At 61.3% G+C, this 18,851-nt stretch overlaps 1 protein-coding gene across 1 annotated transcript in view; it reads right to left on the minus strand.

The window, feature by feature from the left end:
• Positions 1 to 18,851, minus strand: part of SH3RF3 (SH3 domain containing ring finger 3) — a 200,977-nt gene that overhangs the window by 67,777 nt on the left and 114,349 nt on the right. Inside the window, exon 6 of the mRNA XM_029231433.1 lies at positions 281 to 634. Within this exon, the coding sequence (XP_029087266.1) occupies positions 281 to 634 (354 nt within the window). The remainder of the gene's footprint in view (positions 1 to 280; positions 635 to 18,851) is intronic.

Genomic DNA, 18,851 nt, shown 5'->3' on the forward strand with positions numbered 1-18,851 from the left:
CAGCAGCACTAACCCAGCCTTTCTCCCGAGTCAGAGGGCTGAGGCGGGCTGGGACGGGACCTTGAGAGGCCGAGTCACAGGCACTTGAGAAGCACCTCACATCCCCCTCGGCTGTCTGAATGCTGGTTGAGACCAAGACACACCTCCCACCAGGGCTTCAGGGGCCCTAGGGCGGGGACCCCAAAAGGCACTGTTGCCTGGCCTCCCTCACACCCACCCAGGGACCAGGGACGGGGAGCAAGCGGAGCCGAAGAGGAAGCCCCGGCCCCAGCGACGTTACCTGGGTGGGTGCACTGCGGGACAGGTGCGCCAGGTCCCCAATCCTGGCCGCGGCCCGTGGGTCGCTGGAGCTGATCAGCACGGGGGCGCTGATCTCCATGGAGCGCCTGTGGCTGGCGGCCTGTGTGGACCTGTGCGTCACGCTGAGCGCCGTGAAGGAGTGTCGCTTCTTGGCATTCTTCTTACTGTCCACACGCCGCTGGAAGGCGCTGACCGCCCCCGTGCTGCCTGAAGTGGGACCCGGGGCCGCGCTGGCCCCCGCACCGGGGTCAGAGGGCATGAAGGTGAGGCAGCCGGGCGCTGAGGCCGGGCCCAGCCTGTCCCTCTCCATCAGCTGCTTGGCGGCATCGTTGAGCTAAGGAAAGAGGGGAGAGGCAGGCGTCAGTGGACAGTAGCTGCACCCCACGTCCAGCCTTTTGCTCGCGCCTCAAAGCCACCAGAGTGTTCAAGCTGCCAGACCCTTCCAACAGCACGTCCAGTACGAACGGTGCGGAGAAAACACAGCGAAGGCCAGGGTGGCACCTGGACATTCTACTGAAAAGGTGTGTTTCCAGGGGCTGCTCCCTTCTCCCCACTTTGGCCGAGCAGGGCTGCCTGGGAAACACCCAGAGGGGGTGCCTAGGGTGGGAGCGGCCCTCATGTGCTCTCCACCTCGTGTACCAGCAGGACGCAGCTTCCCCGGCACGTGGCCACCCTAGGCTGACCAGACTCCCGGTGGAGAGGCCTCAGGCTGCCGGCAGAGCCCTGCCTGCAAGGTTCGGGGAGGGGGCAGAACAAGGGCCCTCCTGGAACAAGACACACCCGTAGACCAGGTGGGGACGGTGGGGTCCAAGGAAAGCATGAGCAGGGACCAGGGCGCGAGCTCAGTGCTGGCGCTGGGTCACCGTCCCAGGTGCCAGTGTGAAGAAGGGTTTGAAGCCTTTGTGGGGCGGGGGCGGTGCTGGAAGGACACACTGGATCCTGACGGGAGCAGGAGAGGAAGTGTGTGCACCAAGGGAGCCTTCAAGGGCACGAGGTCCCTGCAGGCAGGTGAAGGCCACATGGTGCTGGCTGTGGATCTGCAGGGCGCCTGGTGCAGGCGCCGTGCCACGTCCTCCCATCAGCCTGGAGCCGTGGGCCAGGCCAGGAAGGGTCCCTCGGCCCTGCAGGTCCTCCCTTGTATACCAACTGGGATTTGCGGCTGGCAGCATCTCGATGAGTTAAAACCAAACAAAAGCAGCAGCGCTGGATCTGCGCAGCGAGAGGGAGGGATGCTGTGTCCAGAGGCCAAGCCGATCACAGGCGCTGGGTGCGCAGCCGCCTTCAGACGGCTCAGGCACAGGCTGTGAGCATTGCCACTACAAACTCCTGTCCTTCACGGGGGTTTGTAAAACTCACTCCAGGCCCCAAACCGCGTGATCTAAGTCCAGGCTTAGCCCTGAAACGCTGCCTCCAATCAGGCTCAGCTGCCTCGCCCTGCTTTAAGGCTTTATTCGTTTGCCCCATCAGCAGTGCTGCTCGGAGAGCAAGCCGGTGCCCAACCCCCTCCCTCGCAGCCTTCGGGGGCCCTCTGACCCCCGAGGGCCGGCCTCCTCCACCCCGTGGTGTGCGCCCACCTGCAGCACCAACGGAAGAGCAGAAGCAGGAAGCGCCAGGCATGATGCCTTTGCTTATGGGCACCAGAACCCGGTCTAGACCTGCTTGCATGTGGCAGATTTCTGTATAGAAATAAGGGCACCGACGACGCCCCCGGGCTCAGATGATCCCATTCGTCCCCAGAGCAGCCGCCCTGGAGTCCCTCACTCAGTGCCCGGGGACCCTGCTGCGTCAGTATCAGAAACCGCAATTTCAGAATCAGGAAACCCAGGCACGGACTGGCAGTGTGTGCGCACGCCCAGACCTGGGCAGGCAGGTCACCAGACCACTGGTTCCGTCCAGAGGGCTCTAGACTGAACGGAACCTTTAAAACAGGAGGAAGACTGGGAAGCCAGGCACAGGGGAAGACGTCAGGGATAAGAGCGATCGGTGGAACGCGCCCGGCGGTTTTCAAGGAAAACAACGGGGAACAGGCGCGCATGCCCACCGCTCCGCCCTGACCCGGGGGGAGGACTGTGGTCCCCACACGTCCGCACAGGAGCAGCGGGCCGTGACCGCGCCCTGGGGAGCGATGTGTGTCCTCCCTTCCCGGGACTCAGGGGTTGGAGGACAGGGCTCAGACGTAGGGACAGCACGTGTCTCTGAGCCCCGCCGCCCATTCTGGTCAGATCCAGCTCCACTTCAGTGGGCGCTGCCACCCGGGAGCCTTTCAAGACGCAGATTCTGGCTCAGCAGGCCTGGGGTGGTGCCCATATCTCTGCATTTCTACAGCCCCCAGAGACCCTGCCGCTCTCAGGAGAGCCGGCTTCAGAGTGGAAGCCCCCGCCCCGTGAAGCACCCATGTGACCTGGACGGCGGCCCTGCTGGCGCTTCCTTTAATCCACTTCTCCCACCGGGGGCTGAGGACAGCACAGGTCGTCACGGTGGCAGGCGGCTGTTACTCCTCAGAGCTTCACAAACTCAGCAGCTGGCGAGGAACGGTCTTCGCCTGCCCGAAGCTTCTGTGAGGAGACACTGCAGGAGCCCCCTTCGCTGGCAGGGGCAGGCAGGCGGCTCGTGGGCATGTGGATCAGTGCTTCTTGGGGGTAAAACACTCTGCTTTTCACCAACTAAACCGTCCGAGGGGTGGTGAGAATGGAGCCCCAGCTCCCCTCCCCCCTCCCAAAGGCTGCATCTGGGGCACAGCGGGAGCCCCCAGCACCAAGGCTCTCGACAGCTGGCCAGGCTGGTCGAGCACAGGTGGCCGCTGATGACCACCAGCCAAGCACGGGGGACCGAGAGCTGCTGTCCCCCCAAAGCCTTGTGTGGCCCTTGCGCCAATTGAGCAGGTCCCAGGCGGCAGGACCACGGCTCACGCCTCACTTCTCCGTCTCGCCGGACACACCACAGCTCCCCTCACGCACGGCATGGGGGTGCTTATCCTGCCCTGCGGCATCTTCAGGGTAAAAACAACATATCCAGTGAGGTATACCTGTGCCTTTGGCAGTCGGAGGGGTTGGGTTCATTTTGGAGATTCAAATGTGTCTTTAAAAATCAGATCTTTTTTTGGCACGAAAATTAGGTCACGCAAATTCTCACACTGGGAGGCCAGCTACAGCTACCGAGGTTCGGGCGGGGAGGTTCTGTTCCCTCCCTTTTGTTACGAGCATGTGCCGGTGACCTCGCGGGCCTGCTAGCAGCCCCAGCCTGTGTTTAGCGGGACGGGGAACGCGAGACGTCTGTTAACACCAGGTGCAAGGCTGTCCCCACCCACTGGAGGGTGTGTCCTACACCTGCTGTGGGACAGGCCCCCACGCGGGAGGAGGTTCCCATCCTGCAAGTTAACATTTCACACAGTGGGCAGCAAGGCCGGGGGCCCTGAGGGTGTGGTGGAATCACAGGACAACCGCCCCTGGCTGCTGCCCCACCACCAGCGCAGCCAGCTGCCTCCCCGCCAAGCCCCCACCGCCCCCTGCGTTCCCACTCAAGCCTGCTCTGTCCCCAGGTGCCTGAGGCGACGAACGAGCCTGCAGTTCTGCTGCCAAAGTGCACAGGTGAACTGAGGCCGCCCTCCGGTACCTGAGGTTAAACGAGAAACATCCATCCACCAAGGTCAACACAGGCCAACACCGGAGCTGCACACAACTGCCTCGTCTTGCAGGAAAAGGCTGATTAGAGGCAAGGATGTGGGGAGAGGTGATGTCTAAAAACGGAAGCGGGGAGGGGCAAATGGCATTCACTTCAGCCCCCATCACCCCGGGCTGGACAAAGCCCACCTCTGCCAGCCGCCAGGTGCTCCCCATGAGGGGGGCACCGCCGTCCACCAGCCCGCGGCCCAGCTGTCCTGCCAACGCGGCCCTGCTCTGAGGCGCCCCCTCCTCCTGGGCTCACCCCGCCTGCGGGAACGCGGCCGCCCTCTTCGCCCTGAGCCCCTCCGCAGGGTGCGTCTGAAAGCCGAGGGCCCCGGACGGGACGTTCCAAGGTTCCTGAAGGACCTGTGGTAATTCCCCCTGAAGGTGAACTTAAAGGAGACAAAGGCTGTTTTCCAGCAAAAGAGGGGGGCACAGGGCACCACTGCCTGTGCACACTCTAGGGAACCGAGGGGGGCGAGGTCCCCAGGGGCATGTGGCTAGGGGCTGCCTGGGCACTTGCAGGGCACTTCTGACCAAGGTGACCAGTCCCACAGGGCCCTTTTGCCTTCAGGAGGCCACGGAAGTCCTTACTGAGGAAGGAGGGGCCTGCTGACACCTGGGGAGGGGACAGGAGGCGGGAGCCCTGGATGTCCAAGGAGGAGTAGCACGCAGAGGGGCTGGAGAGACACGTGGCTGGGAACGGGGGCCGGGGGTCAGCGGGGCCAGGGCCCGGCTCTCCTCTGTGTGGGCGGAGGGCTTGGAGGACTCCAGCGGGAGGACCCCCTGACTTCTGTCAATTTTCCAACGATGTCATTGGAAAATTCTCACAATTTAATGAAGAAAGCAACAGAAATACTGCTGCAGCACCATCCCAAATTCGTTCACAATATATGTAAATTTACACACAGAAAAGAACACAGGAAACAACAGCACGCTCACAACGTTTCTATTCATTCTCCTCCTACACGTGTATTTTATTCATATTTACTGGTAGGATTATGGTGACTCTGATTTTCCTCTTCACACTTTTCTGAATTTCCCTGTTTTGAACAACAGCCAGGTGTATCAGGAAGTCATTAAAAACAAAACGTGCAGATTAGGCCGGGACAGCTTCCGACATATGGTGAGACTTCCGGGGCCGCGGGAGCACCATGTTTTTTCCACTCCGTACAAAGCCTGAGGTGCCGTAAAAGACCTTGCTGCTCCCCAGGTTAGACGCAGTGGCTTTGGGAGCTGAGGTTTCACGGCGGATCTGACAAAGGTTTCCTCCCCGTCGGTGGCTTGGTTAGGAGCCCAGCTGGGGGGTCTCTAGGGGAGCACAGGGCTCATCCCTGGCACCACACTCCCACCCCACAAGGGTGTCTGAGAGCTCAGAGGTGGACAAGAACCTACCAGCCAAAGCGGGAGGAAGGCTGAGAGAGGTGGGCCCGGGCAGGGCCGGCAACCCTGTCCACCCCCCACCCTGAATGCTCGCCTGTGAATGCTCGGGGGTGGGGCAGGACGCCCCTGTGGGTCTGTCTTCTTAAGCAGGAGGAGCTCAGGCCTGGGGGGTCCCCTCCCTGCTCCCAGCTGGCTCAGGGCAGCAGTTCTAGACAAGGGGGCCAAGCCCTCGGGCGGGAGGCCCAGGTCTATGCTTGAGGGCGAGGCGCTAGCGAGCTCCACTGCCTCCGGATCTGACCCATGTTCCTCCACTGAGATTTGTTGGTAATAAAGTTAGCACTTAAATTTCCATCTCTTAGACGTTCATCTTTCTCTCAGCTGGATCTGAGAACAGGGTGTGAAGACTTCTCTGGGGACTTCCCTGGCGGTCCAGTGGTTAGGGCTCTGCAGTTCCACTGCAGGACCTGGGTCTGATCCCTGGTTGGGGAACTAAGATCCTGCAGAAGAAGAGGACTTCTATAACCAAAACCTCAAGGGCAACTCAATAAACTCTCCCCCAAACTTACATGTTTAAGAACATATTAACATAGGAACAGTGTTGCAAATTTAGCAATAAGAAGTCCTAACAGGAACAGATTTCAAACACACATTCATCCCCCTTTAAATACAAAGGTTTACAGAAGCGTGAGTTAACCCCCGGGGATCATTTTTCTGTACCCGATCTTGAGCCGAGCCTCAGCCATCAGCTCCCGCGTGGGGAGCTGGGCGTCACGGCCCAGCCTTCCGATCTGAATCTGCACCCCCTGCCCGGTGACTGCAGGCGGCCGGTGCAGCCCCCTGAGAGCCCAGGCTGGCTGCTCTGGCCTGGCCCACACACACGCCGCCACCTTGGCCTTGGCCTCCAGCAGGACTTGAAGCCCGACTGTTACTGAGGAGGCCCCGCCCTGCACAGTTCACAGATCCTCGTTCTCCAAAGTACAGTGTTCCTTCCCTCGGAATGAAACAAGAAACTGTTCCAAATTGGTTTTTAAAGGATCGAAGATTTTCTTCCTTGGCCATACAACAGCCTCAAAGACAATACTCTCGCAGTAAGAATACAATTTTGCGAGGAGACTCGAGGGCCCCTAGTGCCGGACACGCCGTCACAGGAAACGAGGTCCCCACGCGGCCCTCACAGCACCAGCGCCGCTCCACGCCCAGCACCCGGGCCCGAGGAGGGGAAGGCCATCACCCCACGGCACAGACCAGGAGCCGAGGCTGGCAGGAGCGCGGGGCTGGGCCCCTGGCCGACTCTCTGCCCCGCGCGGCCTGTGGGCTGCAGGGAGGAGCCCGGATTTACTCTGAGAGCCAGGGGCCCCCCGGGGGCTGTAGGCAGGAGTGAGGCCCGAGTCACCTTCGTTCAGACGGTCTGGTCCACGTGGGACAACGGACCCTGGGGAGGTGAGACCGGTGGAGGGTAGGCTGGGAGATGGTGACAGATGACAGGGCTGCTCTCAGGGGCCCAAGACCCAGCACAGCTGAAAACTTTTCGTCTAGAAGGTTCTCTCTACATGTGTTTTATGCTATCAACCCCCAGGTAAAGGCAGGGTTAGAAATGAAGGACACGGCTGGGGGGTGGTCAGCGGACAGAGGCCCAAAGGCCGTGCCCTGAGCAGGGAGGGGATGCGGACTCACCCACTTGCGGTGTGTGCAGCAAACTCGAAGTCCCGAGAATGACCAGGCCGGCCTCCCGCGGCCCCCACCCCCCACCCCCACTCGCCCGCTGCCCCTCAGCCCCAGGCAGCCCGGGCATCACTGGACCCACACCGCAGCTCCTGCCCCTCCCCTCCGGCCCCCGGGGGCTTCTCTGAGCAGGAGAGCTGTAGGGTCCCTGCCGCAGCCTCCCTGCCCCCTTCGAGCCCTGTTTGCACAGAGGATACGCTGCCCTCTAGACTTCATCTTCTCTTCTTCCTTCTCTCGTCCAGCAAGACCGTGGGTTTCAAGACGATTCTCCGCAGGGCCTGGCACACGGCGGCGCTCGATGGAAGAGTGACTGAAGGGCTGAGCGAGTGGAGGGGTGGACGGTGGCCCCCGTTGGCCTCCGACGCACAGCTCAGACAGGCTGGAAACCTGCTCTTTCAGTCCAGGGCTCAGACGCGCCAACAGACACAGGAACGGCCGCCCAGGGAGACCGCGGAGTCCTCAACGGCTTCACACCACAACTCTTAACTGCTCTGGCTTTGAGGATTTGGAAGAAATAAAAGCAACAGAGGACAGCTCTGAGTTCCTCTGAGGAGGCCGGGCAGAGGAGGTGAGGCCAGAGCTAGCCGCTCTTTCTCCCTTTGCAGTAACTGGCGGAGTCGAGGCGGCTGCAGAAGGTGGCGCCCCGAGCACACGCTGGTCTCAGAAGGGTCCGGGGTCACCAGCGACTCGCAGCCTCCTTCCAAACAGAAGTGCTAATCAAAGGTAACGGGAGAGACACCACGACGGAGGCCCAGACGGTTAATCTGGGAAGTAATTCGTGGTCAAGTCTTAGAACTACTGGGGAAGCGGCGGCTGGCACTGCAGGGCCATCTCCCCACAAATGCTCTCTGCTCTGGAGGGAAGGCACCCGGAGGCCCGTGACCCCTTCCAGCTGCGCCATCAGACTCGCTGTTCCTTCCGCACTGAACACAGGCCTGAACCTCAGCCAAGGCATACTCTGCGGTCACCTTATAAACACCCAGAGCCGAATCTCTCCATGGCTAAGTGTGCTTCTCTCACCTTCACCAAGGAGGCCCCCCCCCCCAAGGGGCAGGTGGAATCCTGCAAAACAAGCCTCTCCCCCAACTTATTTCTTAGACACGGGTCCACCAGACCCACTGCGTCAGACTTGGGGCTGGGCCCGGAGCTTTCCAGGGGACTCTGACGCTCACTGAAGTTTCTGAGTCGCTGGCCTGGATGACTTGGTAGGGAAGGTAGGGATGTGGATTCCCAGGAGGGAAGCTGAGTGAAGGCACCTGTCGAAGCCACGGCCGAGGGCAGGGAGGGAGGGTGGGGAGGCCCAGGCAGCCTGCAGGGACACGGAGGCCTGAGGAACCTGTGTCCCCGACCAGGGTGAGGATGAGTGGACGGCGGGTGAGGACACAGAGGTTCCGAGTCAAAAAGCGTCCAGTGGAGGGAGCTCAAGTTGGCTGAAAAAAATCCCATCCTGCACGTACTTGGTTTTCAGGGTTATTATTGCCCATGTGAGCGACACGTGATGGGAAGGAAAGAAAGCAGCTGGAGCCTGGGCAGAAACGGTCAGACAGAGCCAGCTGGCTGCTGTTCCCCCGGTTGGGCGAACCGAGGCCCCAGGAGAGGCTTGGGCTCAGCGGGCAGCCAGGCCTGGCTCCTTCCAACATCGCCTGCACTTCAGCCGCAGGTTGAGACACTGTCATGCCTGCTTGTCTACTGAAGATGGAAGTCATCTCTGCTTTTTTTCTGGGCCCACCTGCAGCTGGATTTCCAGGCTGTGGGCAGGGCTACCACACAGAAGCTCCTGGGGAGGCTGCAGGGGCCGGTTTCACAAGGCCTTGCTAAGTCCCACCATGTGCTTCCAAGAAGACAGGCTGAAGGTGTCCCAGCTGAGACCTCAGAAATGGCTGACGGCTTAGCCCTTACACTTTGACCACTTCTGTGAAACAATGGCCCACAACTCAACAACACTACACACACCCACTAACTGCCTACTATGTGCAACCACTACGCCAGGGCCCAGAAGGGAAAAGAACTGCTACTAGTCTGGCCTCAAAGTGGCTACTTATGTAGTTATGAAGACAGAGACGATGACAGGAAAACTGAGACGTTACATGTCACTCTGTGTACAGTACATTACAAGATGTTCACTTCACAAATTGTTCAAAAAACACTAAAGGGGACTTCCCTGGTGGCGCAGTGGTTAGGAGTTCGCCTGCCAATGCAGGGGATGCGGGTTCGTGCCCCGGTCCGGGAGGATCCCCCATGCCGCGGAGCGGCTGGGCCCGTGAGCCATGGCCACTGGGCCTGCGCGTCCGGAGCCTATGCTCCGCAACGGGAGAGGCCACAACAGTGAGAGGCCCGCGTACCACACACACACACACACAAAAACACTAAAGGAGGGAGTGATCAGGGAGAGCTGGTCCCTATGCACCTACCTATCTCCGTGGAGGAAAGTCCCAATGACCACACCCCAGCACCCAGATCATGCCTTGGGGTGCAGACCCGGATCCCAGCGGGGCCACCCAAAGGACACTGAAGTCCTGCCCCCCAGGAGCCCCATGGCTCCTCCCCTCCGTCGCCTCCCGTGCTGAGCCTGCCCTCTGGTGACTGGGCGTCGCCTGTTGGGTGAAGTGCATTAAGTCTTCACGAAGGCACAGTCAGCACCCGGACACAGAAACGCGGGCAGGACTCATATTCAGGTCCGGCGGGATGTCCCTGCCCCCAGACGCCCACTGACGTAGAAGCTCGTGAGAAACAGGTCGTGCAAACGGAAAAACAAAACGGAGCTTCAGGCAAGATCACATCTCCCCCACGTTCTGCGGCAGGAAGCCCTGAGTGGCGTCTCTCCTGTTTCCTTCCTGGGGTTTTGTCGGGTCACCTCTGATGTGGCAGAATCAGGGTGTCCTGAGAGTTAGGATCTGGGTGAGGAAGCAGGGGTCACACCTGCTTGGAAGAAACGGAGGAACCACCAGCCCACGCCACCCCCATTGGCCCACCCAGAGCACTGGTCGCAGGACAGTGTTTGGACCTGGTTGTAACCCGTCTCCACAGAGGATGAGGGCCTCAAAGACTTCCACCCAGTCCTCACGTCTCTGATGAAAGCTGACTGTTTACTCTGGGCCCTGGGCTGGGGAGACTCAGCATGGGAGAGCCATGGCTGACCTACTGCTTTCCCATTCTGTCAGAAGTACCTCTTGCATCCTAATTTTATCCTTATTTGTCCCCCCCCCCACCCAGTTTTACCGAGGTATAACTGACATATAACCTTGTATTAGTTTAAAGGGTACAACATAATGGTGTGTCACCCTTATTTCAAAATTCTAAACCACTGCAGGTTAACAAGAAAGAATAACAAGGATCATTTTTACCCTCTCACCTGAAATGCTAAAACCAAATTTATGGAACAGTTTTCAGACACGGGACATCAGATAGCTCAGCAGTGAAGAAGCTCATAAACCACAGGACATGGAGTAGAGGACGCAGCTTCGCAAGTGGGGATGGGGATAATCAGCCCCACGTTAGAGGCGCCCTAGTCCTGCCTGTCAAAGGGTAAGACGGAGGCACGAAAGCATCACGCTGTTTCTGTATAACTTACATCCCAGGACAAGGCTTGCAAATATTTGCAGGAATGCAAAAACATCCAGCACTGGAAAAGCCAAAATTCACACCACTGGCATCCAGTTAAAGATACCAGGCAGGCAGAGAAGCAGGAAACTGCAGCCTCTACGTCGACGGTATAGATACTCACAGAGGCGAAAGGTCGGCCAGTGGAGCAGAACCAGAAACAGCCCGGAACACAGAGCCCGCAGAGAAGCACGACGCAACATCCCGAGCACCCCGCATCCGAGAGGCAGGGCAGCGTGCATGTCAGGAGACACAGCGGGGGCACGAGGAAAACGCCCTCCACCTTCCGGAGACGAGCCCCGGACACCCAGCCCAGCCGTCCGCGTCACAGAGGACCCGTCCACCTGTCCGTCTGCCGTGCGCTTCCCGCCTGCTGCCCCCGCCGAGGCCGTTTCCGCCTCCTTCCACATAGGCGGGGATGGAGCAGCCTGCGCCAAAGCAACCCTCCACGGGGAAGAACACGGAGGTTTCAACAAGTTCCGGGGCCAGGCCCGCCCAACCGCCGGCCGCGAGAGGCCATGGGACGGGAGAGCTGTGGGAGCGGCTGCAGCCACGTGAATCCACCTCGAGCTTCACAGCGAAATGACCACCCGTGGCTGCAAGTCGCTGGTTCTGAACCGTGTCCAGGTGAACTGGTATCGCCGCCTTGTCCGGCATGGGCCTGGGGGTCTGTGTGGCTGCCCAACGAGGGTCCCGTCTCCGTGTCTCCCTCTGGAGAGCCTGCCTGGTTGCACACCCTCGGTAACTTCTAACAGCCTGACGGTCACACGACCATCCCTGTGTCGGCGCTAGGACCACTTCAGAGAAGTCAGCAGAGCTGGTTGCTTGCAGGCGGTACAGAATGATGGGAGGAAAGGAAAGGAAAAAAACGTAGCTAGAAGAGGGCCTTCATCCCAGAGAGCCCCTCTGCTCGGAGCTGCGGCCCCCGCTCGCGGGGCTGCTGAGAGCGTGCGGAATGGCCAGCCGGCCCCTCGGCTGCTCTGAGGGCCTCCCACCTCCTCAGAGGCCTCGGTCCCCTGAGAAGTGCCACACGCAGATGCCAGTGGCCGCAAACCATCACCCTCTGGGCGTGTGGCGCTGGACCACCACTCGGGGCTGTGCCTGGTACCTCACGGGGTCCTCCTCGTGTGCTTTTGGACGTGGCACCGTCCATACTTGCAGAGGGAGAAACTCGGTGCTGACGCATCACACAGCTCAACGAAGCTCAGGCGGCCTGCAGGTCCAGTCAGGCCAGGAGCAGCATCTTTCCAATCCCCGGGCCCGCATCCCCCAGTGGGAGCAGGAAGTTAGAACCCCACTCCCCTCTCCCACCGCCCATGCTGGGCACGACACGTGGGGTTTCTCATCCGGGAGCTGCGCCCCCTCAACCAGGGACACCCCTGCAGGTCTATCCACCCACATCCCAACTAGAACGTAGGGTCTGTGGAAGCGCCGAAGCCGAGTCAGGGCTTGGGCCTCCCACGTCCATCTGCTTCTCCCCTGAGCTTGGGCGTGGACCTTCCACTAGAAGCCACAGACCCTCCCCAGCCTCCTCCCTGGAAACGTTCTGCCTGCCCCCTGGCCTGAGCTGAAAAACCAAGACAACGGTGAAGAAATAACCAGCAGTTACTGGGGGTGTGGGGGCGGGGGGCGAACCCAATGCATGAGGGGCAGCTCCAGGCTCTGGGCCTTTGAAACAATACAGACAACTTCAGAGCTGCGTGTTCCCAGAGAAGCTGGCAGCTTCGATACCATATTTAGAGACGGAGGCTCAGAATAATATGCTCTCTTCGTAAATAAAGTCACAAGGAGACGGCGGTGCTACAGGTGCAAGAAGGGCCAAGTTCAACATGGTAATTAGCTGAGGCTTCGACAACATCCGCCCTAATTTCCGCACTGAAGACAAGGCCTCGCAAACGGGAAGCAGCTGCCGTTAGCAACCGTACCATTTTGGGCATTACATCCATCCGGCTAAATCAGGTTTCAGTTTTTGCTTCCATCAACTCCCAGCATCTGTAAATAGCATCACTTCAGCAGTCTGCCCTCGCACGTCAACACCATTGGCCGAGGTCGTGGGACCCACCAACAGACAGAGGCCTGGATCTGGTTCCCCAAGGTCAGAACTCTCCGGACGCGCACTGGCCCTGGGATGAGGCTGCCTCGCTTTCCGGGGCTCGCCCATCCTCCCCCATCTCTGTGTCCGGAAACCAGTGCCTGCAGGTGCGGCAGGGCTAGGAGGCCAGAAGGATGCTGACCCCTGACGTGTGGGGCAGTAGAAGGGGAGGGAGCGGGAGCCAGAGAACAAACTCTCCAGGTAAGTGCGTGGCTCCAGCCATAGGACACAGGCTCTCAGCAGATGCCACTAGGATGCATCCATCCAGCTAGTGGAGGGGTGGCGGGGGGCTGGCTCTGGTGGCAGGAGGGAGACAGGATTCCTGTAGCACCACTCGGAGACACCCCGCCCCCACCCTCCAGCCCCTCCCACCACTGGGCCAGGGCTCTGTCCCATCACTGCCTGCAGCCACTCCTCTGGGCTCCTCCCAGCCACCACTGCGCCCGCTCCGGGCCACAGAGCCATGCCGCGCACCAGGCCTCTGGCAGGTCCACAACTGGCCGACCCCGACCCCGCCCAGCGCCCGCTTCCTCCCTTGGCTCCCGCCCCTCGCACGCCTCAACACCGCTCCCCCCCACGCCCCTCCCCGGTGAGTCCCCCGAGTCACCTCCTACGCAGTCTTGAACCCTGTGGTTCTCCACAAATAACCTTCTGCCAAGAGGCTGAGATGAGGACAGCTGGGCACAGACCGTCAACACCCTGTCCCCCACACCTCCAGAATCCCCCTTGTCTCCTCTTCCCTCCAAGGGCGGGCCCTCCTCCAAGACCCTCCCCTCCCAGCCCAGCTCCTCCCTGAGGGCAGCTTAGGCTCAGCCCCTCCCTCCCTGGGCCTGGGCTATCGGAGACAGAGCTCCGGCTGCACCCGCGGCGCAGTGTGGAGGTGGCAAGCCCCACCCAGGTCCTCAGTGCCCAGGGATGCACAGGCCGCCCGCCTGATGGGCCTGGCCCATCAGAGCGGCCTCCACTGCGTTTCGGCCCTAGGCCTCCAGGGTCAGCCAGGGTCACCACGAGGCTCCTCACCCCTACTCAGAGCTTCCCCCCTCTTTGCACCTCTTTTTCCAGACGCTCCCGGCCCCAGACGCGGCTCCCTGGGGTCAGCTCTTCTCAGTAGGGGGCCGGGGTCCCCGGGGAAGCTGCCAGGACGCACTGGCCCTCGTGCTGAGGCCGGGGCAGCCCCATCTCTCCAGGTGCCCATTACAGTAACTGGTCATAAGGACACGGGCTGCCGAGCCAGCTGGCCTCCAGGAGCCCAGAGCACAAAACGAGGAAACACACCGACACGTCCAAGTTCAATGCAGGTGACACTGGACATACAAAGAGGGGGAGAATTCCCACCCAGAAGGCCCCAGCCAGCAGGAGAGCTGATGGCTTCGCAGGCTCGGCCCTCTGGGCCTCCCTCCACCGCCATCACCCACCTGTCCTTGTGGGCAGGGGGCGGGATCGCCCACCCAGTGAGGCTCAAATGTGCACCCGCTCTGGGAGAGCTGGAATGGAGGCGTGCTCAGGCTCTGTGGACGGACCGGCAGACAAATCATGGTCCCTACACCTGGGGGCCCTGAGCGAGCATGGTAGGGACTGGAGGAAGCCCTTACCCCAGGGTCAACCCAGGGGTCTCCTCCAGAAGGCATGGGGGCTCCAGCCACAGTGAGGCTGGGAAGTGAAACAAAGTGTCCTCAGAAGGAGGGAGTCCCGGCCAAGCTCACCACGCGAGGTGGGGCCTCAGGGGAGTGAGCTGTGGAAGGCAGAGCCCAGGGGAGGCGCAGGGCGGGCGCCAGGAGAGTCTGATGAAGAAGATTTGGTGACCGCATCCTCCCTCTGCTTCCAGGCAGCCCGCCTGGGTTCACCCCACTGAAGGCCATGCGGTTCCTCTTTAGAGTGAGCTAGTCTGACAGCTCTCCTGCCTCAGTCTGTACCTCCAAGTCCCCAGAGCCCCGGCTCTGCACAATCCCTGCGTTCTGCAAATCCAAAAACTGGCCGCTAGCCACTTGTCTGGCTGCTGTCACTCTCACAGTCATTTATTAAGCACCTGCCACGTGCAGTCACTTTGCCAAGCATGAGGGACATTAAGAACGAACACGGGGACCAGGGTCTGAGTGGGAGCCAGTGAAGAGGCTAAGAAAGGACAGGAAGGGGGCTCCGCATGGCTCATTAGGTGAGCAGGAATGCAGGGCTTCCGGCACAGAGACCCCGAGCCTGGAGGGGAGTGGGGAGGCCTGGGTAGCTGGGGTCTCGGTGCAGGGACAGGGACATGGGGGCTCGAGGCACTACACCCTCGAGGCAGCGGAGCCCGGGCTGAGGAAAGGAGGCGGCACAGGGAGGATGAGAGAAACAGAGCTTCCATTACAGTAAGGACACACGCGTGTCAGGGAGCGGGTGTCTGGGCAGGAATTATTCTAAAGAGACACCAGGACAGGGTCTGAGGACCCCCAACCTGCACCCATTCCTGCAGTTGTCCCGTCTACCCTTGGGAGGCAGATCCCAGCCACGTGCCAAAGGCTCCGGCCCAGGGTCCCCATCCTGCACCTGCGCCTCCGATCCGGCGAACGCCCACTCACACGTTTCCCGGGCAGCTGGGTGCTTCCTTTCCTCATCTGCCCGCTTTTGCACGGCGTCTTGGGTGTTTGGGGGACAGGTCATCCTCCCGTTCGGCTGACGAGTAGTGAAGCTCCACGCACGGGGCCCTGGGGGCTGGCGCCTGACCCCAGGCCCTCGAGGCCCAGAGCACGGAAGGGAGGCCCTGCCACGTGTGGGGTTTGTCCTCCGAGGACAGGAGTGACCTGGCCCGCTCCGCTCTGTCCTGAGTGACACCCGACGAGCCGGCAGGTGTCCGTGGGCTATGCATTGGTCCCACCGTAGAGATGGCTGCTGGACGGTGCCTGTCCTTGGAACCAAGGGGGTGAAGGACAGGAGGTGGGCTCCAGGACGCAGGAGGAGGAGCTGGGAAGGCAACGAGGAAGGGTCTGGGCCAGGGTCGCGCCGACGGACGAGTGGCCCTCTCCCAGAACCAGCGGCCCAGGCCCCACTGTGGATGCAGCCAGCAGCTGGGGAGAGTGTGGGTGAGAGGAGAGCCTCTCCACCGCGTCAGACATACGGATGCTTCTGGAGACTGGATACCCCTCAGGAAACAGCACGAGGCCAGGCCAGCTCCAAGAGGTTTAACCACTTGTCCCCCAGCCCACTCAGCGAGCCCCAGGAAAGAGCCTGCCTGGGATGGGAGCGGGTGCCGCGTCCCCAGAGCAAAGGTCACTCCGGAAAGGTCCTCCTTGGGCAGGTGTCACGACTGGACTGCACGCAGGGCCCCAGCAGCCTCCCCCCACGACCTTCAAACCACAGCTGCAGGGCTGGAGAAGGCTCCCTGTAATTCAGTCCTGTGAGGGCGTGATTTAAGACAGGGCAACACCCAGGGGGATGACCGCCACCCCAAACTGCCATTCGCCGACACAGGCCCCACTCCCTCCCGGCCCAGGCCCCAGCCTGCAAAGACCCCAGATCCACTCTGTGGCCTCAGATGCCTGCTCATCGCCCAGAGGAAGGTGGTCTGAACTCTATCACCCCCGCGCGATGCCCTGGAGGCCGCGTGAGGATAAGCATCAGCTCAACGCTTCAAAAGGGAGTGGGTACAGAAACAGCGAACCGGCCTCGGGAGACACCTGGCCAGGGCCTCCTTCTTCGGTGCCTGCTGAGGTCCTGGGGTCTGTGGCTATTGCCAGGGCCCCTGGGGCAATGGTGCTGGGCCCGGCGCTGTGCCCGGGGAGGTGCGGGACAGGAGCGAGGGCCCTGCTCTGCCTCGGCCCCTGGAGGAGAGCCCAGCCCCCGGCTCAGGGGACCTGGGGGGGGCAGGAGGCTGTGATCAGAGCAGAGCAACTGGGAGGGCGGTGGGCACACAGGAGCCCCTACGCCCTTGCTCTGAAGGACCGTCTCCAGGGTCCAGCAGTCGAGCCCCAAGGGCACTGACTCCCGCTTGGCTGAGAGTCTGAGCCACATGAGCCTCAGGAGGCCCTGCTGACTGGTTTCCAGCCCCGAGCCCACACTCTCAGCCTCTGGGATGACGCCCAAGTCCCTTCCAGAGCAGGGGTGCCAGTGCGCCGGGCTCGGCCTCCCGAAGGGGCACCATTACCTGCCTCAGGTTTCCTACAAAATTTTTTCTTAGCTTCTTAAACTGCATTTTAAAGAGAAGTGCAAAAATGTTAGCTACGTCACTTCACAGCTGCACCACCCCACCAGCACCTCCCAGATCAAGCCTCGAAGCCTCTCCACAGCCGGGGCCTCCCTCTCGCTTCTCCGCTCCGTCTCCCCAGGGCACCCCCTTCCATCAGCCGCGGGTGAGGGGGGAGTTCTGCTGCTCCTGAACTTCCTAAAAGGGAAAGTCTTCAGTGCACTCTTTTCCACCTTGTTTCTTTAAAAATGTGTCCGTGAGCTGCATCCATGCTTTTAAACGTCCGTCCTTTCACCTTCTCTGGCCCCCCTTGGGAAGTCCCAGCTCCGCGACTCGGCTGAGCTGGCTCCGTTTTGGGGCGTTGTCACAGGCCCCTGGGACCTTTCTGTGAGTGGCTCCGTGAGAGTCTGCCTGGGAAGAGGTTCCACTGGCCAAAGAGGCCGGGGGGACACACTCTCCACGTGCGGACAGCACTGTGGGGGTTTCACGCGCCGAGTTCTTGGGTCTGAAGCAGCAGATGCAGAGACCGCCTCCCAGAGGTGGAGCAAACGCACAAGTGAGGCCAGAGGTGCTGTGGGCTGTGGTCCTTGCCGGGGGTGGGGGCAGAGAGCAGAGCGCGTGTGTGCGCGTGTGTGCACGAATGTGCCCCTCGCAAGTGTACCAGAGAGGGGAGCGTGTGTGCGGACTTACTGTTGGGGAGGGTCTGAGCGTCACCCGGGGAGCTGCTGCTTCAGAGTGCACGTAAGAACCGCACCGCGCGTTCCGGACATGCAGGGGAAGGGGAGGAAAGGGCCGGAGGTGAGGCTGGAAAAGCAGAGGCTATTCAGCGCCGCCCACCCCAGCCAGCGGCCTTCATCTGGCAGGTACCGGAATCCACTGGCCCACAGGGCTCAGCAGGGGCAAAGCTGGCCATGTCCCCTGCATCGTGTGTGGCCCGCCCTGGGCTGGGGGAGCACAGGCTCTGAGCGAGGACGCTGGGGGGAAGGAGTAGGGCCCAGCTGAGAGCCGTCGGCCTGGGATCTCACCCGGCTCTGGGCCCCTGCGGAGTCGGGGGCGGCCCTGCACACAAGGGGTGCGAGAGGCCAGATGAGGACTCCTCAGGAGGGTTCGGGGCCCACGCCCCGTGAGCACTGGCTGAAACGACTCCTGCGGGTGATGCAGTGCGCACAGGCGCAGCGTGGGGTTAGCCTGGGGACGTGCGCGTGCAAACACACACACAGCCCATAGCGACCAGGGGCTGAAAGATCAAAGGCTCTGAACGCTCCTCGCTTGGCCACCGCCCGTAACTTATTCACTGGAAACCCAGAGCATCTTAGTCACAGAAAAGAGGCAGGAAGCCAACCAGCCTCAAACGAGCCCGAGCACGCTCCACTCCAGGGTTGGAGCCGATGAGCCGCCCCAAACCCCAAGTCCGGGGAGCCTCAATGTTCCCTTCAGTGGTTGGCAGTGTCCCCCGTGAAGCTGCTTCCTGTGGTGAGCTCTTCTCCCTGAGGTTCTGGGGGCAAGCCCAGCAGAACCTGGAGGGTCTCGGAGAAATGGGGCCGGGCCCAGGTTTCCCGTGAGAAGTAGGGAGCCCTGCCTCATTGCCCATGTGGCAAGATGATGGGCTGGGACGGACCACTCCCAAGAGGCGGAGGCACTTCTCACAGCCTCAGGGTTGAATAAAACCCACAAGTTGTCCCCATCTGAACTCTGATTACTGTGGGGTAACCTTCTTCCCCTGAGGAGAGGTCATCTCTGGTCTGGTAAAGCAAACAACAAAGGGCAAGAGAGGGCGTGGGTCTGGGAGCCTGGCCTCACCTCCACGTGCAGGAGGGGTGAGCCTGGGAACCTGGCCTCACCTCCACGTGCAGGAGGGGTGAGCCTGGGAGCCTGGCCTCACCTCCCTGTGCAGGAGGGGTGAGCCTGGGAGCCTGGCCTCACCTCCACACGCAGG

The sequence above is a fragment of the Monodon monoceros genome, unplaced genomic scaffold, assembly GCF_005190385.1.
Source record: "Monodon monoceros isolate NGI ecotype Baffin Bay Population unplaced genomic scaffold, NGI_Narwhal_1 Super_Scaffold_19, whole genome shotgun sequence".
Classification (NCBI taxonomy): domain Eukaryota; kingdom Metazoa; phylum Chordata; class Mammalia; order Artiodactyla; family Monodontidae; genus Monodon; species Monodon monoceros.